At 39.6% G+C, this 23,058-nt stretch overlaps 1 protein-coding gene across 1 annotated transcript in view; it reads right to left on the reverse strand.

Moving 5' to 3' along the window:
• VCAN (versican) overlaps positions 1-23,058 on the reverse strand; it is a 103,446-nt gene that overhangs the window by 3,807 nt on the left and 76,581 nt on the right. Inside the window, exons 8-10 of the mRNA XM_062599602.1 lie at positions 16,274-16,432; positions 15,392-15,474; positions 743-887 (exon numbers count right to left, since the gene is read on the reverse strand). Of these exons, the coding sequence (XP_062455586.1) occupies positions 743-887; positions 15,392-15,474; positions 16,274-16,432 (387 nt within the window). The remainder of the gene's footprint in view (positions 1-742; positions 888-15,391; positions 15,475-16,273; positions 16,433-23,058) is intronic.

A 23,058-nucleotide genomic window follows, 5' to 3' on the forward strand; every position in this document is an offset into this window, starting at 1 on the left:
TAGGTCAACAAAATGTTGTAAATATACCCGGGCAGCAATGCAGGGCACAAAAGGTTTTGGTTCAGATTTTTACTTTCCCACCCCAAAGAGGCAGGGAATTCCTAAGGGGTCAATGTATAGCACTTAGGAACTGCCAGGTTTCCTCAGGTACTTCTCTACTGCCAGGTACTTCTCAGTTCTAACAGTGTATAAGCCAAATGTCTTTTGCAGCTGCCAGTGGTGCCATTAAACTATATGATTTTGGAAAACAAGAAGTCGCGGAGTAGCAGGATGGGTGAAAATTATGCTCAGCAGAAGCTGAAAAACTAACTACATACCAGTGGACCACTGCCTGCTACAACCATCTACCAAAATTTTGTTCCCACGTAATCCACAGTAGCGCCATCTCAGAAAAGAAGAGTTGGTAATATTTACGTGGTATGCATGAAAAACAGGCCTACCAATTATATGGAGGCCCATTTTGTTGAAAACCATGCATAAATAAAAAAGTTGCCTGATTTTAACCAAGAGCTCCAACTGTGTACACCTCTCCGCCTGAATCAAGAACAGATTAGAAAGAGATATAAGATGCGGCTACGGATGAAGGGTGATTTTGTGGGGTGAACTCAGTTGTGGGTTCCCCAGGCAGTGGACTGTGCCAGTCACCAGACCTCAACTAGAATTTGTCCTTTTAGCTTTACAAAACTGGATTTTAGAAAAATATGCCTACTAAAGCTACTGTTACTGCAAAGTTTGTACCTACCTGTCCCTTTCTTGCAGGTATAGGTAAGGTGATAATTGCATGGTACATCATTCCACTGCCCATTCTCATGCCATATTATAACAACACAGTCTTCTCCAGCAGAAAAGAAGCTATCTGGCTGGTTTGGTCGCCAGTTCTCATATTGCTGCAGAAAAGAGGAGCAAAAAACATTATTCCCAGTGTTAGAATATGTTTATATTTCATGTTACAGAAGTTCACATAATATTACCTTTGATGTAAAACAATCTTAATTGTTTGACTGAGGCAGTTAAGCAGAAACTAAACAAAGCCAGATTTATAATATCCTCCCACTCTATTAACAGATAATCTCAGATGGGAAAAAATATACTGAGCCAATTTTTCACTTACTGTAAACTGATGTCAGGTGAACAAAACAGAACGACACAATTCAGACCAAGTAAAATCTGATCCAGAGTGTGTTGAAACACACTCTCTCTATCCTACATAGACAGATGGAAACTGAAATGCCAGAAAATGTAGTAAATATCCCACTGTTCTTATTAGTTCAAGTCTGCTAAATGGCAAATCACAGGTGATCCTGTCAGGCTCAAATTAGGTATTCTGTGATTTCACTTAATAAAGTCACTCGGTGGGCTGACTTGCAGAATTATACCTAAAATAAGAAAAGGTGGTGCCAGAATATGACCCCAAACTATAACAGATTGACATTTCCATTAAGAAGGCTTAGGTGGCAGACTAAACAAATACGGCAGCCTTCCAGCTTTAGAACCGATGATCCAGGTTCTGCTCTCTGTAGAAAAAGGCAGCTCCAAAGACCTTTGGACTTACAGCGCTGTGAATAAAGGCAGAATGTGGTAAACTAGTTTGAGAAATAGAAAGCTGGTTGCTGGTATGTGACAAGGCTTCAAATGGCAGATTTATTTAGCATAAAAAATAACTGAGTTCCACAGCGCTGCACCTGGAACACGCGTCTGACATATCCATTTGGGACAGATGGCACAGATTTGGGGTTCCAAACCAGCTATGTGAGGCATTTATTTAGCTATACAGCCCTGCAGCTTTCAGCTCCGCATCTGCCTGAAGGGATGTGCCCACTGAGACCAACTGTGGCCAGGCAGCCCTGCCAAGAGCTGCGTGACACTGGCTGGTGGCAGGCTGTGCGGGGCTCCACACACAGGCTATAGCCACCTATATTTCACTGTAGGATGCACACATTCAGGCAGTTCATTATTGCACAGCATCATTTTTGGCTGAAAATTAGGGAGTATTTAGTCCATTTACTCAACCAGTAAGCATGAAAAATAGAAGCAAAGGGATTGTCAAACTGATAGAAAAATCTATCCGCTAATCTTTGATAGGGGGCATATGCTGCAGTCCGCAGAGGTGGGATAATTTTTACCTAAATGAAGTAGAGCAATCTGAGATTTATATAATGTTATGTAAAGAAAAGTGAGAGCAGATTTAGGAAACTATTCTTAGTGATTTTCTTTGAGATTGCTGTTGTGTCACTTCTAGAAGAATTTAATGAAGGATAAAAATAAGTATCTAAAAGCACAGGAATGTACATAGATGCCAGATATTAACCATTCAGCTAGCCCCTTGTATGGTCAAAATGATACAGATTCTACAGTGCTTATGTTTTAACTTAGTGCTTACATCTTTCTGACTAGAGGTGGCCCACATAAATGTCATAAAAGTTTAGCTTTTTATTTTTTTTAACTGTATGAAATAACCACTATTCAGTGCCTGTGCAAACATATTTTAGAAATAATGTTAACAAACCACATGCAAGTAGTATTTATCTCACAGTGAATCAAGCTAATTAAAAACCTGAGTTAAACACTTAACCTTTTCCTACTATGTCCCATCTTATCCATCACAGGTTTTAATTATCCAAGCAATTTAACAATCATGCTCTAAGTAAATTTGTTTTGCATTGAATTTATTACTGGTACCAACTCATAAAACACCCCCCTTTTTATGTGAGACTAGTGTAATTTCATCTCTACATTTCAATGCTTAATAATCCTAACCTACAATGTATACATAAGCCTCAGGTCCAGAATTTAGCATTCCACATTAGCTGATAAATGACGGAATGAGTTTTGCAAGCACAGTAGCTAAATACCAGACATATGACTCAAAGAGGATCTGTGGTGTGGGGGCTTTCTGCAACACCTAGTGCAAAAAAAGAAAAGAAAGCTCTGTATATATCTCCTAAACTAACGAGAAGACAAATGGGGAGGAAGGAATGTGCTCATGTATGCTGTGTACTACTGTAATTTAGAGTGCTACAAGCCCCCCCCCCCTTTTGCAAAAGGATATTTTGGAATAACTGCTTAGCCAAAAGTCTAGTACCTTCCTATAGCAGTGTTGGTTAAGGATACAGCAATATGAGCAGAAAAGGTCTCTTTACTACAAGATAGAAAGTCACTGCCTGCTACACCAAACAGTGATAACTAGACACACTCTGAAGGCTCCAGCTTGCGAGCAGAGACGATTTACATGGGAATGGCTAATGTTACTGCCCCAGATATCTGTCCCATCTCCTCTACATGGATGCGTAGAAGCTCCAATGCAGCTTCACAAATGCTGCAGCTTAAAAGCCATTCAGCACATATTGGTGTAGCCTTTGCTGCTGCGGGGAAGTTCACCTGTGCGTGCTGTGGAGGCAAGGTGAGCAGGGGGAAGTGACACCTCACTTACATCTCTAACGCCCACAGGTCAGGAGTGTACGTACGGTCTGTTATACTGCTCAGATGACAGGCAATCAGCTTCTTACGGCAATTCAGTCACTTTCAAGAATATGACCACACATACAGACACAAACAAAAATTAAGGAAAACAGTCAGGAAGGTGGTAGAAAAGTTTGACCAACAACGTGCTGAAAGAGAAGGGAAGACTTCAGTGTAGCCTGTAGACGTTTCTGGTAGGAATGACACCAAAGAGCTGACTGCTTTCGTACGGACCTGAGTGTGGGAAGCAAGGACGTGTAGTGGCCCTTGGGGGCGTGAGAGCTGAAGGTGCTCAGCAGTTTGCCAGCTCCTGCTCCAAGCGGACAGACTCCAAATGCTCTACGCGCCTTGCCATACTGACTCCAAACTTTTTGTTTGCTTTGTTGGCAGGGCTGCAGTGTTATGGCAAAGAAGCATATCTAGGCTCTGTGGTTTATGCAAGAATGTCTGATATCCTCCAGCATGACATGCTGTTACCTCACATCTGATATCGTCATTGCATGGATTTATTTTGGCTGTATAACTCTGCTTTTCCTTGGCTTTAGTGCCAAAATTGCTTAGCAGAGGAAGTTCCAGACTGCTGAATTGCTTTCTTAAGTCTCCACCCAGCTCTTCAGTAGTTTTTCAATTCCTTATTTAGCCACTGATAGGGGGATAAGATACAGAAAGATTCTCACAGTTTGACTGGTATAAGCTGCTAGACAAATATACTGATATTTTGCTTTCTCCGTATGGATGACGTTTTTGCATGACCATGAGCTTGATTCTGTTTTTCTCAAACTAGTGTAAATCTGGGGTGTTCCCACTACGTCAAGTAAAACTACATGAGAATAAAATTAGTGAAAAAGAACCAAATCCCATATGTCACATACTGCATTGCACTGTTTGTTTTCAGAGATATTCCCTATAATCTCTCATACAAAGCATGCTAAGAGTGAAGACTTCCCTCCCCTTGCACTAAAGTATCTCAAATATTCAATTCATAACTCTTCTGTTGAGAAACACTGCCCAAAATATCCTAAACAAGATGTCCTTCTTTAAGCAGCTATGTCATTTAAGATCCTTGTATTTCAATGTAATTACTGTCTTTTAGAAAAATACACCATACCAAAAAAAATTTTTTTCAATTTCGTTCCCTGTCAACATCTACCATTCAGGTCTGCTTGCTTTTTAAGATCCTGTCCAAAAATGATCAGCCAAATTCACAGAGGAGCCAAAAATTGTTGACATCATTCCAGCTACCCACTGCTGGGTTGTATCTTCACGTAAATTGTTATTGTCCCAGCAGACCAACGAAACCACCACTAAGGAGTACTATGTTGAATTGATAAAGTTCAAGGCATCCACTTGCCAGAACTAAAACTTCATTTGACAGCTCTATCGAACTATTTTAGCTGCATCACCCATAAGATACGTTTTCTGCTTCTGAAAAATCTAAATAGTTTCAAATGTTAAGTTAATGCATGGACAAAAAACTGCCATGACCCTCAGCAAAAATACTCACATTGGGCTATCCCACAGAGGGACCTAGAGATTATTACTACCCTGACTAACATTTAAGCAGTGCTCTGTGGAACATTAACACAGCACATGGGACATTTTCCCACAGATTACAATGCAAAGCACTTCTACGTCATACATTTTAGGCCATAAAAATCTTTAATACGTACTTGACCCACTCTTCTCCAGCCATGAAGCATAGCGTTGCTGGGCTGTGGAGAGGAAAGTTCAAAGCAAGGCACGAGAGTGAGTGCAGGGAGTACACAACTCCCCAACTCAGGTAGATACTGCTGCACTGGTTACTTCACAAAGCTCTTAACATCCATGAGAGCTAGAAACCTGCTTCTTTTTATCAAAAATAGAGATTTCAGTGTAATCAGAGAACTGCAAGAACCGGCCTTAGGGACAGGATTTTGATATCAGCACATTCATTTGGTCCATTAGGAGCCCACACAACTATTCTGACTTGCCATAATTTTCAAGCCGAAAACAGGTGCTCCCCTTATGTTCTTTACATCTTTAATTATGTTATGTTGTAAGAAGTCTTCCTTGTACCATTTTTTTGGTAAAAGTGAAGTCCGCAATTACACATTGGAATTACTAGCTTCCTCTGCTACAGAATATCGAAAATTTTCTGGCAGAATGAGGGGGATGGCCCACTGGTTAAAACCACAGCTGAGACGGGGATTCAGTTCTTCAGGCTTCCTACAGGACATTAAGAAATACATTTGGCTGACTCACTTCCTAATCTGTCAGAAAATAGTGACACTGTTTTCCTGCTTCACAGGAGGTGCTTGGCATTTTATTAAGTTCCCCAGGTAAGTGAATATCCAGTTTTTGGAGGTTTTCCTAGTACGGAATTGAATTAAAACATAGACACAATCTGCCAGTTGGGTGACAGACTGACTTTTCTGATTAATTAAAACTCAGAAAGCAAGGATTTAAGAATCATAAAGCAGCTGATTTGATTAGCCAATTGCTATGTTTTGTCATTCAGATGGCTGCTAATCAAACTGAATGAGCATAGCTTTCCTGTCATGAACATGATCTGACCTTGTGAGAGATTTGTTAATTCTATTTTCAGCCAACCGACCTTATTTTGGGGATTCATATCGTATAAATGAGTCATCCACTCAGCTCTTTCGGACGTTTGCGTACGCCAAGGTGAATCTGTGCGCAAGTAGTACCTCAGCTTTGCGACATGCATTTAGAAATACCAGCCGTTGTTTTACCTCCGAAAGGCATACCAAGTGGCTCAGATCAATAGCCTGGATTTTGCATTCCTGGGCAGTCAACAACGACTGTGTTTAACGAAGCACAACAGAATAAACTAGTGATGCAAACGAAACTTAACTACTCGACCTCTTTATTGTGCAAAGGCCGATATTCTTTTGTACATAACTAAAGCTAAGAAATAATGTACTAGAAATACATCTAATATTTAGGTTTTAGGGTTAATGTTTTTCCTTCTGGGAAAAGGAAGAATGCTTTCAGTATGTTTAAATATACTTAAATTATAAATCTCTCTTGGCATTTTTTGGCACTTGTAATTTCCAGTGGGATTTTTGTTTTATTTCATTCTAGTTGCTTTCCTATCTGATCACAGCTTAATGCAAGACTAATAAGGTACATTAGAAAGACAACGAAAGAGCTGAATGGATACACTCTGTGCCATTTCATCTTAAAATGAAGCGACATTTCCTGCCCGGTATTTATCGCTAAACCAGCTTAAGCCAGCATTGCAAAGCTTACCAGCTATTGTCCTTTTCTCCTGTAACTCTGCTGAGAACAGGAATACACTTTTTCACAACAGCAGAAAAAATTCTCTTTTTTTTTTTTTTTTTTTTTTTTTTGGTCAGATCAGTCTACTAAACAGGCTCCTCAATGTGGAGGTTCTGTTATAATTGGATAGCTTAACTAAAAATTACATCGTGCATTCAGTAAGTTCTTGCTTACCCAGTTCTAGGGGCTGGCTGACTTATAAAGAGATCAGCACAAGGTTACAATGACTCTATGGATCGGTTCAGAATCCCCTGGTTTCTGGCACATGCTGTCATACAGCACTGCTTCTGTTACAGGACAGACTCATGGGAGGTTTGAAAGGGATTCAATTTCCTTTCAACAGAAAGAAAAAAAAAACACAAACAGATTACTGTGAAGATTTGGCAATGACAGTAATATTTCCATTAGGTTCACCTAGTCTTTAAATACATTTCTACACTAGGAAAGACAAGAAACTACCTTATAGCACTGGCTCTGTTTCACTTAATTTCACCCTAGTCTTGCAAAAGATTCACTGTTTAATTTTATGAATTGGAGTGGTTTGACAGAACTCACAAAACTATTCAGGAGCTTGAAAACTCTATTCAGCAAGGGTCCGAGCATATACCTTCTGTTAATGACACAGGGGGTGCCCCAAACTCCATGGGGCAGGTCCCTTGGCTAATTCAGGCACATGCTAAAACAACATGCTGAACAAGGGACCAAGCTAAGTATGTTAGTAAATCATTTCTGGGAAAAACTATAGTCCATATGAAGGCAACTGCTACGCTTAACCTCACCTATGAGCGCATACAAAATCACATACCACGGTCCTGGTAGTCTTCCTATTTAGATGTTAGCTGCATGGCTCGCACCAAGCCCCTAACCTGGGCTTTACTTGCACACGATTAGGGAAGCTGCCAGGATTTGGATCGGTCATGCACCCAACACTTTCTCCATTAGGGAGTCAGAGTGAACCTATGGCAAACTCCCAGCTCCAGGAGCTCAGAGGTACTCCTGGCTTCGCTGGTTCAGACACAGACAGAAGGAGCTTTGCTAATGAACCTTGCAAAGGATTTCACCGTAAAGATTTTTTTCCTAACACAGTAAGTGGTTGAATCTGTTGGCAACTCTTTCATTTCTTATGTGACCGCTTGCAAAGAAAGGACCCTAGATAACATATATTTACGTATTTCCATGAATACCCACAAGAACTGATTGCAGTTCATATAAATATTAAGACTTATGGAAAAACATATAATTCATGAAAGAAAGAAGAAAATTTCATGAAGAAAATTCATACCTACTTATTTTCATTTATATTCCTTAGATATCTGATGTATCTGAATATAAAAGCAGTATCAAACTTATTTAGGGTGTGGGCAGGTTGCAGAGCAGATGTTAGGTCTTTGACTTTTCTTTAGGGCAGCACCAAAACCATGCCAATTTTCCTCTGAGAAGTGGAGGCTGATCAGTATGGCAGGAAGCTCCCACTAGATGGCACTGTCTACTCACCGCTGAGCCCGGGTACCGATCCCGAATCGTTCCAGAGGAATCATGGCACGGAACAGCTATCTCCTTGATTAACTCTTAAAAAGCTATTGAAGCCAACGGGCAAAACCTCATCGGCTCTGGACCACGTCCTCTTAGAGCATTAACTAGCTTTCTCGGTGTTTCAGATATTCCCTTTAGAGGACTGCGTAGTCCGAAGGTGCACGTCCGCTCTGTGCGTTGGTCGTTCAGAAGTCAAACGCGCCTCAGTACGCGGAGCTGCCAACAGTGAGCGGCACACGCTGCTGCTGAAATTCCCTTTGTAATGGCCAGGTGTTGAAGAGAGGCATGGGAGGGTGATAGAGGTTCGTTGGTATAATACATGTGCTCTGGAAGTCATACTGACATAATTATATAGTATCAACATGATGTAAATTCATTTTTTATGTGCAATTTACTGAAAAAAATCCTCCATTTTGTCACTTATTTTAACAATTATTGCAGGCTAGAAGCTGTCCAAGAGTTTCGGCCCCAGGCCAACTGTAATGAGGCTCTGAAGTAACTACCTACCCGCTTCGTAAAAATAAGACAAACAAAAAACCACTTTGTCTGACAGGCCCTCCTTACAGCCTAAGACACACCGAACTAAAAATATACCTGTCATTAATAACATTATATCGTTCTCCTCCATTTAATGCAGGTCAAACGAGCATCTTAAAGAGAGGCTCTAATGACTGTTTGCAGTCACAAAATCAAAACATTTGGTAGATTTAAAATCTCCCTCTCCAAGGATCCCGCGGGACATTGGCACAATGAGCTTTTTGTTTGCAGCCGACTACAGTACTTCTTAGTTTGTTTGCTTTATTTAACTCTCGGAGGCAGCCTACCCCCTACAATATTCTCTACCTTTTGAAGGTTTTTCTGTTCAATGAAGTTGCTCTTTCTGAGCGGGGAGCAGTGATGGATTTGCTTAAGTTAAAACATTCTGATTCACTGACCGATAAAGGACGGGGCGGGGGGGGGGGGGGGGTTTCTGCCAGAATGAAGCTTCTGTTTCTTTCATTTTATTTTTTTTGTTAATGTAGCTTCCTAACACTGACAACCCAAAGTCCGGTACTGCAAACACAAAGCGTAGCACTCCCGCGCCGCGGGAAGAAAAACCAGCGCAGAGTCTCCGGGCGGTTTTAAAAGCGGCAGTACGCCCCGCCGCTCTGCCGGCTGGCAGCCCCCTGCGAGGGACGGGCGGTCTGGCCGCGGACACCAGCCAGCTCCGTGTTACGGCACAACCGCGTGCAACGGGAGCGAGCTCAGCGCCGCACAAAGCACTAATTATCAGCAGCATTTTCCAGAGGCTATGAATAACTCCCCCTGCGCGGCAGAGGCCCAAGGCACAACCCCAAGTAGCTGTATGTGCTTAATCCATAGCACGCGCAGTTCCGACGGACTCCCGCACCGCTGCGCCGGCTCAGAAGGGCCCGTAACAGCGAAACGCCAGCAATCCACCCGCACACAGCGCAGAAACCGCCAAAAGCAACAGCAGCCGCCTTCCGCTCGGGCGGCTGCGCCGCACAGCTGTAAACGTTACTGCTCGCGGAACTAAGTGAATTATTTAAATTCAATTTCCCTAAGATATTTTCAAATGTCACATTGTGTTCACACCATCTTTGATCAAGCCAACTACAAGTGTCCCTACTGATAAGTTTTATTGTTAATATTGGCTCTTTCTTGCTAAAATTATCATTTACTATTTAATTGTATCACATTGATCCAACTAGGCAGAGACACACAGTTGCATGACTGATTTAGGCCTTGCTTTCTTTTCCTGTACTGCTATGATTTTCCCAAACTTATTTGCTTTTATTACTTAGAGCTTTTTACAGTATACTTAGACTAAAGTTTGTCCATGATCCGTTCTTAAGAAGTAACTCACTATCACAGAAATATCAGGAGAAAAACCGGAAGAAGAAAGGAAGAATAAATTTGATACTATAAAAACCTGCAGAGCAAACTTTTACCATTTTCATTCCGAGTAAAATGTATTTGAGAGGAAAACGGGATCTTTCTCACACCATATACCAGCAGACAGCCCTGCGAGTACGCTGCAGTAGAACACAAGCAGACCTAACGCTCTTTAAACTATCCTATTATTTTCTTCTACCTCTTGCATCTGTAGAGGCGACCATATCTGAAACACCCTGAGCAGAAATTTGCTTCGTTTTCGGGAAGTACTGCCTAGTGATGTACTGGAAACGCAGGGGTGCCGCGAGCGCTCTGAGCTCGCTTCAGGGCCTGCTCTCTCTCCACCTTCCGCCGTGGGGCACAATACGCACAAGTTAGGGACTAAGCGGATATGCCAAAACTTGCAGCCTTCAATGGTCCATGTGATTTTTTTATGTTGCCAATATTCCAAGTCCGTGCTCAAGGCAGCGGCCAATAATCGGCAGTGCTCACTGTGGTCAGGGCTGAACTTGCACCACAAGTGTGGGGCCAGCTTTCCTGAACGAGCTTTCTCTTTTTGCGTTGTACTAACACAGCTGCAGTCATCTCTTTCCCTTGATATAAAAAAAGAGAGGTTACTGCTGCCAGAGGATTTTTCATATGGCCCATCAGCTCCAGAATATGAATCCACCTCTCCCAACAACTGGAAACACTGAAATATTCTTTTCAAAAAAAAAAAAAAAAAAAAAAAAAAGTGGAGGTAAGGAAGAATACACTGTAAATGAAAAAAGATTATTTCCTGCTACAGAGATACCGTACAACAAAATCAGAACAAATTAGATTCATATGGGTGGCCGACACTGTATTCCAGTTTAGGCTAATTATAGCTTATTTTGTTTTATATATCGGAAGAGGTACCCAGAGCTTAGCCACAGAACAGCTTTAAAGAGGTATCTTGACCTTAGCCAAGAAGTTCTCAATTTGTTTTTTAAAAAATTGTAAGCAAGATAAATATAAATAAAATATGGCCTGACCAATAAAATCCAGGATAATGAAATAACAGTAATTTCTTTGTGGGAAAGTAGCACCTGGACTGACAACGGAATTTCGGGGTACCAGATGTAGGACCTAAATGTTTTGCATGTTATTTTGCACTTTTCAAGCTCAGTATGCATTTGAGATATAGTGGACACAGCATGCTGGAGAAAAGTTTTATCTACCAGGAGACTGTGAGACTTATGTCATTTTGCCCAGAGGGCAGAAAACTGCTGAGCAGTTTTAAATGAAAAACAACAAAACAACAAAAAAACAAGACCCCAAATCTGCAGAAATCCCCTACAAATGCACAAATGGTTATGCATCATCACATACTTCAGTGAAGCAGATCAAAAAGCCTCATAAAATTCTTTTTGCAGGAGCAGAGCCTATGATACTATGAATTAGGACTGGGTCTGTTTCTCTTTCGCAAAGATAATTGTCCTCATCGTAAAAGTTCTTTTGGTGAATAACTGACTAAAGATCAAACCATATATTTACAAGATGACACTTCATATGTTCTAAGACTTGCTTATTGGCATCATTTTTGATAATCCCACATAAATTCCAGTTGATATAAGAAAAACATGCACAGGAATAGAGGGACTTTTTTGATTGCTGTTGGTTTTAATGAATTATCAACAGCCAGTATTTGGCGGGGGTGGGGGAGAACCAGTGCCAAGACTATCAGAAATAGTTGACTATGGTCACAGCCTTATTAGGCATACAAATAACTGTTGTCGTCAATAGGACTGTGTTACTTTAATGGACTCTTCAGTGTAGGTAAGAAGCTTAATTCTGCATACCCACATTTTTAAACCTTTGTCAAATTCACCCCACACACATTAAAAGCAAACAAGCATCTCATCTCACTAAAATGGCATGAACTGGTGTTATCTAATCTGTAATACTGCACAGAAAACTGAATGGTCCTTGCTTATTTGGTTGGCAAAACTTTCATCCGCTGATTTATGAGGGAAGGGAAATTTCCACAACTACATTCAAGAATTTAAGTTTTCCCACATTACTAGACCAATGACAAGGATGAGTTTATCACACAACCCAGCAAGTAAGACACAAAAATCCTATATTTTGGGAGGCAATGGAAGTGAGATAGCGCAAGGTTTATACGCAATACTGCATATGACTGTGCAGCCCACAAAAAAAGAGCTAAGGTGTACAGGCATATTCAAGAACTCAGTGTATATTAGGAACTGTAAGTGCAATACACTTGGAAGTACATTCATTGGTTTTCACTAAGGAACTTTTGCACGTGTTTTTGTCCAACTCTATTATATTTAATGGTGGCTGGCATTTAGCTATAGTTAAAAATAATCCAGAAAAACAGAACAGGGTTATGAGCTGAAAATGTCAAAAATGAGTGATTTCCTTTTATTGAACTCACTAGTTGAAATATCTTTTAGATGCAAGGAAATAAAAAGAACATTTGAGTCCCTTTCCAGAAATTGCTAATAAAATGCATGCCAACACTTGTCGAAAGAGCTTCTTTCAACATACTGATTATTTAAGTTGTGGGTTCTCATGTCCATGGAAAATGTGTACGAAAGTAATCCAAACCTTATTCCATAATCTCCAGTGGTAGAGTCTGAGGTCCAGAGACTCCTAATTTTACTTCCCCCCCAACACCCCACTTTCTGGTGCAGAATGAAAATTCACATTAAAGAAATCATAACAATTTACTATAAACAACATTTATCGGTTATTTTATCTGGGCTGTACTGGGTAAAACAGTAGCACTGGGCCAACAAGTCGATCAGCAACATTTCCTGTGGATTTTGTTTTGTTCTCTTTTTTTCAAACCTACCAAGATTAGGACTTTTTTTCAAAAAAAAAAAAAAAAAAAAAAAAAAAAAAACTTATAGAATTATAAGCATGATTTTCAGATTCAGATGCTGGTAACAGTGGAATTCTTAGCAGACCTGATAAGTTTATTAAGACAGAAGTGTTAAATAGCATTCTAGATAGATAACATTGTCTTAAAGAAAACATGGAATTGGATCACAAAGATAAAAGCACAGCTCAATTACAGATGCACCCAATATGAAAAACTCCAGAAGGCTGTTTAAATCCTGGCTATATGCAACAGCTATCTCTAATCTCAAAAATTCAGCTTAGAACCTGATGGATTTCTGCTGATAGAATTATATTGATTTTTATGATCCTGAATTACATAAATACTTTTAACATCATCTTGCTTATTGTCCATCTGCAAATACAGGAGCAATGTAATTTTGTGACCTACATGGTGTACAGATTCAGTGGAATTCTAAAACATCGTCAGAGAAATACAGTTGATGCATACATTTGAATATGATGTTGCTATCTCAATAGCTAGAGAAGTACTAAATCACTGTCACTGGAAAGGGGGTTAGAAAGTATGAAAAACAAATTAAAATCTAGAAGAAAGAAGCAAACAAGGAAGTTAGTTGCACAGAACCACTGTATCCATAAAACATATGGAATAAATGATGGGGGAAAGCTATTGAAACAATGGACATAAATGAATCCAAGAGACACCTAGGCTGTTCTCAGAAGAAGAGACAGAGAAATTTGTTAAAAGAAAAAAAAATGTAGGAAAGTGGGATAAAGATCAATCAAAAGATAAATCTGTTGGGCAGATGGTCTTCTCCTCCTCCTAGAATATCTTTTTTTGCTAAAATTCAAAGATAATGTAAAAAATTAACATCATATTTGCCAAGCAAGCTTGATTTAGAAACAGAATCTCAGCACCGATTTTAATTTCCTAGGATTCATCATTCATTGATCTATCAAATTTGCCTTTCAATATACAAGTTTATATCCAGTTTCACACTCCTATTATGAGACACGCTGACCCTTCAAGCACTGCGCTTACTGGCAAATTCCTCTCCTAACTCCAAGTCCTTTAGTGAAGTGTAGGCTCCTTGCCCAACAAACGCAGAGAGGCTGGCACTTCCCTGAGCTCTGCTCAAAATTAAACCACCCTCAGAGGGTGCCTGTCACTGCCAGCGACATGGAGGAAGCCATGTAAGAGACGGAGTGAATTCCAGAATAAGTGGAGTTCAAGGACATGGCACATCAGGTGCTCCTGAGAATGCCGGAGCAGAGATGAGAGAAAACGGTCAGAAGAAAGTCCTCTGCTCACACCCTGGAAGACACTGTGCCTCCAAACACAAATGGTACAATAGTCCCCTCAGAGAGCAGGCAACAAAAAAAGTTTGATTTTCCTTTTCTTTTTCCCTGTATTGTAGCCCTCCACACATGATAGTTTCCCAAGAAATGGCTCATTTACAGTCATTTTAGAGGGCTGTGTAAGCCTTAGTCTGTTTACATGAAGTGGCAATAAAGAAAACCTGCCACGTTCCAGGTGTCTTTCCACGTAAATTTTAACCACATGCAGCAATGACCATTGTATGCATGTATGAGCAGTGCATGCGTGTCTCCTGAAGTCCAGGTGCTTTTCTGCTTTCTTTAATGGGTGTTAAATGGCAATAAATCACCTCTTCTGCAGAAGAGACTGTTTTGAACTGGGAAGAGCTAAGTGATCCTGTACCAGGCACTTTGATTTTGACTAAAAGTTGGCAGAGAGTGTTTTCCCTTTCCTTCTGCTGATTTTCCTTCCTGTCATAAGGCAGTAGAAGATATATCAAGAGCATCTTAAAATGTTAGGGACAAATTAGTGGTTACAGGCCTCCTGAACCACCTAAGGATGACTGCTTTCCAATCCAAGCTGTACAGTTGCCATACGCACTAGAATACTCTCCAATAATACTTAAGAGATGCCTTAATGTGCTCTCAGTGACCCACGGATGTGAGGGCATGAATGCCATATCCCCATCTGAAAAATGCATTCTGCTCCACATATAGAAGAAAGAATTCTTGCATGTATCGTTGTATAAGAGCAGATAAGCACAAACCAGCTCCAGGAAAGACCCTTAATTTATGTTCTTAGACTAAACCTTTTGAGCTAGTTTCTGTCGGGAAACTTTGGAGGCCCCCACCTATAAAATAATAAGAACCAAGAATAGGATTTTAGAAATATATCACTGAAAAGTAGTTATCCCAAACCAAGCTAGTTTCCTGGCTGTTTGCTTGGATGCATATTTAGTGACTGCATTTCTTCAGGGAGCGTCTCTCATTTCTGTGGGAATTTAATAAGCCACCACAAAAATAAATGAATAAATGATTCATTTTAAAGGCATCTTACCAGCGGGCTACCATCAGTCCAGCGGAAGTCACGCTCAAACATCTTGTCGTTGAGGCCAATCCATTGGTAGTCATGCCCAATACCTAAAGCAAAAGGAACCAGAAGGGTATTTTTATTATCTTTCCCATAGATGGGAGAGTTTTCACCGTTATCTTAACAAAAGAACTTGCACAGAATGAATCAGACATTCTTAAGATTTTCTTATTTTTTTCCTATTCTTAAGATTCTCTTACTCATATGCAAACAACTATTTACAGGCTGTTTTCCAGCTTTTTAATTTTAATTCAGGAAGTCTACAATAATGTGGATTCTGATATCAGGAGTTTTAAAAAAAAATCTTATCTCTTTCCTTCTTACTACGCCTCCCAAAAGAAACAGTGACTGCATATCAGAAAAATAAATGATATAGATATTTAATCAATAACTTTTTCCAGATTTTTTTTCTTTTTTTTTTTTGGAAACTGATATGTGTTTTTCAACATAACAAAAAGGAACTATTCCTTTATATCTCCCTAGCATAATGCATAATATATGGGGGCTTGGACAATGAAATCTACCTGGGGTGGCAAGTGGGGAAACACACTAAGGTTTCCAGAAAAAAAAAAAAAAAAAAAAAAAAAAAAAGTTTCCTATATTTTTCAATGCTAAGAAGTTATTTATTACACTTCCTCAAAAATATTTTCTAAATAACAAATAACAACTGTGATTAGGAACTAGACTTAACATCAAAAGTAAATATCAAGAACACAATGTGCATTTTTAAAAGGTATTATAAGTGTATTTTTAAAAGAATTTTAAAAAGCTGAGTGATCGGAGGGATATTTCACTAGTTCTGAATCCTCGGTGCCCTTTCTTGTTCAGAGGAATTCTAATAATACATACGGTTCACAAAGACCTGCTCTTCATGGGACAAGATGCTTGTCAGGTGTGCTCCCTGGAGACGGCATTCTCGTTCAGCTGTATCCCACGTACGGCGATGGGCAAAGTATTTGTAGCACTGTCCCTGGAACTTGTGCCAGCCATAATCACAGGTCTCTGTGTCTGTGACAAATAAACAAACCGCATTTCTGTCAACGGGCATGAAACACACGCATGTTTCACAGAAATGGATGGATTTTCTGCAGTGCAAAGGTTCAAGAAGATATCCATCCATAAAATGCTACAAACGCAAAAAATAACCGCTCACCCTTGAGGACTCAATAATAGTTCAGGTAGTCCTATTTACCAGGTTTCAGTATAAGTAAGATGAATATTACTCACATGAGGAATATAGTTTTCACTGGCAACTTTTTGAGCTTCTACTGAGATCATATTATGCTGTACTTGGACAACCCCAGGAGTACATTTTTAGTCCATAATTCTGTATGAATGAAAAGCCTGGATGATAGATTGCCTTTAGTCTGCATTTCATCTGAGTTTTTTGAGTTTATATATGGGGATAAGAGTTATTTCCTGTTCAGCAAATAGTTCTTTGATTCACTGTATTGAATTACTTTTGTTTGGAAGTAACCAATAATTTAAAACAATCATGAAGGAAAATACTTGTCATCATTCAATCCACAGATGCGACACTGGGGTATTATCTTTCTGAAGAACAAATTTACCCCTTCAAGTTCTTCTCCAAAACCCACCTTCCTCAACAAAGTATAAAATTTTAGGTATCAGTTTCTAAAGAAGACTGTAAAACTGAAATACAAGGAAATGAAATGCACATTGTCTGTACTCTTACGAAGGATGGTACTAAGAAGAATATGTAACAGACAGGAGTTCACATCATCCAGTATTTCCTTTCATGTAAAGAGAAATAGACATCAGCCTTGGAGCTGTAACAATCTGTGGATTTCATGTTAATTATTTTGTCAACATTAGGCAGCTACAAACAAAATAGAAGGCAAGAAACAATAGTTCCCACCCCAAGTCTGCACCAACACTTCAGGAATAAATCTCAGACAAAATCAGTACTGTAGTAAGACGGACGTAACAAATGCCTGACTGCGTCTTGAGCGATGCTTGATGGGAAGAAGAGCTTGCCACCAAGAGGAGACAGTTTTAGGGAGGATTTGGAGAAACCGTAGAGAAAACTCAGACTGTTTTGAGTTATGACAGCTGAAATAGCACCATAAAGGGCACTTCAGCTCAGGCTTACAGCACATCCTGACTACCTCCTGTTCCAGCTCTCCGAACATGCTGCCGGCTCACCCAGAAGGGCCTCTGTCACAGGATGCTAAAGCACAGAAACGCAAAGCTGCATTTTTTCTTCTCCTCAGGCAACAGTCTGTTGCTCTCCACCAAGTATAAAAGCAAACATCTTGCCTTTCAAGAGGTGTTCATACACTCTGGGTATGAAATGGGATTTCTTAAAAGCAATAACATGCTTTGGCCAAAGAGGCTCTTTTTGCAACAGTACAGAAAAAAGCCAAACATTATAGAATGTGCTAACTACATATGACGGCACATTCTTTAATTATGATATTTCTCAACCTTTAGCTAGATGTCACGTGTCATGCAAAGTGCCAAAATGGATCAGACCATTGGCATAATTAGGCTGCTAATGTATATTCAGTGGTGGCCAGCTACTGCTCTGTCACAAGGGGATAGTTAGGGAATAATTTGTCCATAAGGCAAGGCTGATTCTTAATTCACAGCAGAAAGAATCATTCACATCATGAAGTATGAAAGCTTCCATTTCTTCTAAGTGTTGTTGCCCATTTTAAATCTCCTGATGTAAAAACTACGCTTCAGATGTGTGCTCTTTTAAATCCATACAAATACATTTATGTCACTTCAATGGCACTTCTTTGACAACTCCTCGCAACATTAATAACATAGTAGCTATTGTCCTAGACATTTGGTATCAAAATCTTTTTTTAAAACTTATCAATACAGACATGAATGTAGCAAATGCAGAGGCAAAATAGAACTTAAACTGACTACTCCCTCTTATATTTTCCACAAGTTAAGTTGTAGAAAACTGCTTGTGCTTTGAGTAATCCTAAATATGAAAAAGGAATGTAATCTATACTGTCAAGTTGTTAGTTTTTGATGTTTTCCCTCACTGTATTCTGCACTAGGTGCATGCTGCAGATACAGCTTTAGTCTCTGGGATCTAGGCCATTTTAAAGTTTAGTCTGCCTCTGGCTTTCAAGAACATTTGTTTAACCACACAATGCTGACTAACAGTGCTGTGTCCTTTGTGAAGGCACTTAAGATTTTATTATTCATCTTGTTTGGGGACCACCTCGTCCCACAGGAAGCAAGTCAGATAACAAGCAGTTTTGCATGCCGAGAAAAGTCGTGGCAAGAAAGCAGTTTCATGCTACTCTGATTAAGACTCTACCACTGCAGAAGAAGTGGAAGATTTGAGGGAAGGTCAGCTGAGTGCTGTATGGGGGTGATAGAGAGTGTGGAAACACAAGAGCTAAAAGGCTGTGTTCAAAGAAAGGGATATAATGGCCTAACCTTGAAACAGGAATATCAACAATTCTATTCTCAGCTTTAGATAGGGGATGCCAAACTGGCATATGTACTTATAGTTGATATACATGCACTCATGGCATATGCACAGCCCCTGCCAACTCAAAATGGTATGTTGTTCCTCATGAGAGGAAAAGGAGGGTAATTCAATACCTCCTTTTGCACCTATTTCTAGCCCAAAACTACATGAAAAGAAGTCTAAAGCTAAAGGCTATAACAGACACAGGATTTTTGGAAGGAGAAGGGAGAATTTGGTGGGTATGGAGCCCTTACACAAAAGTAAGGGCTCCATATGACTATAACAGCCTTTCTAATAGCCTTTACCAAAGAAGTAAAGCCTAATTGCAAGTGGGTATAAATTTTCTGTGAGCAGAGTAGGTGTAAGGACTTACTGAATACAATATTCCATACTCATTGTATACTTATCCCAGGAGGTAATAGCTTTATGAGTTTATTCTAGACGGTGATGGAAAGACTGAAATACTACTTGTCATGTTTATGGCATTTTTAAAATTGTCTCACTAGTCTTAAGATTTATTATAATTTACAGGCTAATTTTCAGTGGTGCATGGAAAGAGTTACCCAAACAGCTTCTGTTCTCTATAACTGCAGTTGTAGGTAAGTGACAACATCTCTAAACACTACATTTTAATATAGATAGATAGATACACATATTTATCCTACAGGTGTAATGCAGAGGTAGATTCTGCTTCTTCAAAAGCTGCAATAAGCTGCTGACAACAGATCCCTTATCTCTAAACAAATCCTATAGAGGCTTAAAGAAAATAAAGAGTGAAACACAGATACTAGAACACAATGGAAGTCTTGCTCAGCTGTGAATTTTATCTGACTGTCTGGCTTCAGGTAGTGAACAAATGTCAGAGACCCATTAGCCCAGCCCACACATCTTGAGGAGAAAACATTTCTCTGGTAAATATTCAAGAAATCCCTTCTCAGCTGAAAGATATCAGTTAGAGACCATCTGTTTTCAGAAGGCATCTTTGGGCTGAGCCCGTCTCAAATGCTTCCATCCCAAGCTACCAAGCTCTGAGAACAAAGCAAATCAAATGAGACAGGAGTAATCATAAACATTTGAACAAAGAAATTGAGTTATGAAAAACGTTGTTCCTGATGATAATTAAAAAAAAAATGTTTTGTTTTGGGAACCTGGAAGACAAAACGGCTAGTTGTATTATCCCAAAGAGGCATGTCCACTAACAAACACATATGCGCCACTTTGGCACATAGTTCCATGCATGCAGCTGCATTTGGTAAACAGGCTAGGCAAGGAGTATCTGCTGAAATCCTGCAGCACGGAAAGGCAGACTAAGTCTAACACACAAACACCATTCCTTGAAAGCAGGTAGACATCAGCTAGAACAGCAAGGAGAGAGAGAGAGAAAAACAGAAGGAAACTCTAGTCAACCAAGGAAGAAAAAGAAATACGTAAACAGATGCTCATCCACCCACTACTCACAACCAACACTTTGGTAGCTTATTCTAGAAACTAAAGTCCAACTTGCAGTTCTCTTTGTTGTTACCCCCGTAACTATTCAGGAAGTGAGGTGCTCCTCATTAAAAATACAGAAAAACAAATATTAGAACAATAGTCAGAGAATCTCATATGGTCCTTAGGGACTATTAGTTTCTATGATTAATCCCACTGACTTGCAGAGAAGCAGTTGGTCTTAATGTGAAACTAGATCATCAAGCTTCCTCTCTTCTTTCTCCAAACATGGAGCTTGCATTTAGGCATTGAAGTTGGAAGACTTCAAGCTCTGACTTCCTTTATCTGGACCCTCTGAAAGGTCTCAGAACAGCTTTTCACAGGGTGATGCCAGTGGAATGACTGATGAATCCTCTGGGAAAAGACTAGACTCATGTCCTTCTTCAGCCTGCAACCATCCTGTGAAAATCTTTTCCGGATATTTCTGCATTTAAAAAGCGACACGCAAGTGTAACCTAATGGTATGTAGAATATAAAGCTGTACTTTCAAAAGACATATACAGTGGGGAAAAGGAGGAATTTTCTAACAGTTTTCTAACAGTGAGTAAGTGCTCTGCTCACCTTTAATTTAGTCTGAAATAGAAACAGTGCAGGTTTACTGTGCTATCAATTGGATTTAAAAAGGAAATCCTTTGATTGCTCTATTTTTATTATTAGACAACTTTGGCTCTCTTCAGGAAGAGGTTCCTGGCCTCAGATTTTCTGCTGAACTGATTTCGCCTTGCAAGAAAAATGGCTGTCAAGAAGCCAACTACAGCTCACTGATTCTCAGAATTTCTCTCTTTTATGCTAAGTTAGATTACCCTGAAGGCTGCTCTAGCTTTTACCACCTGTCAATGCTCCTTGAAGGGCTTTAAATCACCCAGGTGCAGCCACACTGTCCTCTAGTCATACATACTCCTAACACTGACATTTGCTTAATACCATGTGGATATCCTAGCTCAAATATCAGCTGAGAATCCTTATTCTGTGAAAGTCTCGTGGGGGCATTTTGACTATATTCTGAACTCTCTGTTCTTCTACAACAGTGCCTTAGGACTAGAACATAACAGAGTTGTCTCCTTTTGAATTTCATTTTCAGAGGCAATGTGCACTCACTGCTTCCATTCACTTCCATGACATTTTGAATATTCAGCATCATGTCTACTAAGCCCTCCAAATTTACTTTTTTGAAGATCTCTAAAATAAATAATATATATTGGAGAAAAAAAGAATAAGTAATGAAATATAATCCTAGTGTGCTCAACTCCACCTTTCCTGTGGCACTGAGGTACACATTCTGTCATTCTGGCTGGTCTTTAAATCTAGTGAGGTCAGGACTGATGCCTTGAAATAAAGTCTACTTGCCAGACAACTGTGTCTAAATTGCCAACACAGTTTTATTTTGTCTGGTGGAATGGAAATTTGGCACTGAACACTTTTCCCAGGTCCCAAACCACTGCAGGATTTTAAGTGGAGGAAATTTAAATTCCAAAGCTGAGTGAGCAGGGTTCTGTTTCTGATTGACAAACTAGGAAACGTTCCCATTAACCACCTAAAATGCACTCTCAGGCTGGTCATAAAAAGCAGCTTAAAGCTACCACAGTGCTCAGAGCCATTTGCTACTATGGATTTGTTGAAATGAAAGGGAGGAAGAAGGGAGTGAGAACATTTTTCTTCTGTTGTGAAAATACGGTCAACTTGTAGTTCTGGAGAACAGATTTAGAAAAGCCTTTCAAATTGTAAGGTGAGCCAGATTAAAAACAGTTAAATAGTGACAAGCGACAACTGCTGGAGCTAGTCATCTTCCAGAGGTTTCAGCTCTAACAAACAAATCTGTACACATTGATCTGGAAGTTTACAAACTGCCTTTCACTCATTCAACTGAAGATGAAGAACAAGCCTTAAAATAGTCAATGTTAATGAAACAATATCATAATTTCTAGTTCATTGACCAGTGAATGAAACCATTCAGCTGAAGAAAAAGATAAAGATATTTTTATGAGCTTTAGAAAGTACACTTTAAAGCACCTTTTCTTTTTTCTTATGGAAAGGTCTTTGTTAATTTTACTGAGAAACCAGATTTTGCTACCCTTTTCCCTCTCAGACATGCACACATTGAGTAAGCATCTTGCACTGAAAATATTTCTCTTAAATATAGAGGGATTTCATGCAGGGAATATTCTAACAATTATGGAGTCTTAGATGTTTAATCTGTTCTTAATCATCTGGTTTAGAAAGTCTCTTACAGCCTCCCTGTAATTGTGCTCCTGCACCTATTTTTCCTAAAATAATCACAGAAAGAGTCACTCTGGAAAAGTCTGGGATGCAGATGTCAGTGTTATGGCCCCTGGTGAGTGAATATGTCATCAGATATGTTCAGTAGAGTATTCCAACTCTCAAGTGATGCCTGTTCTAAGTGACAGGTCTTTCACATTGTTTACAGCTTTGTAAGACAGGAGCTCTGTCAGAAAATGACTCTACTCCCTCTTATTATAAATGTCACTACCACAATGAGAGAACTTGGTTATGTGTCTTCCCAGTAGTTTGCAAGCAAATATGAGCATATTGCGCTTCCCATGGAGAGACCTGAAGCTGCATGGCTGAAGTTAGACACTGAGCCTGCGTGAATTAGCCACACTGAGGAAAAAGAAAGCATTAGCTCATATTAGGTATAGAAGTAATGCGGCTTCTAGTTAATGTAGAT

Source organism: Rhea pennata, chromosome Z (genome assembly GCF_028389875.1).
Source record: "Rhea pennata isolate bPtePen1 chromosome Z, bPtePen1.pri, whole genome shotgun sequence".
Taxonomy (NCBI): domain Eukaryota; kingdom Metazoa; phylum Chordata; class Aves; order Rheiformes; family Rheidae; genus Rhea; species Rhea pennata.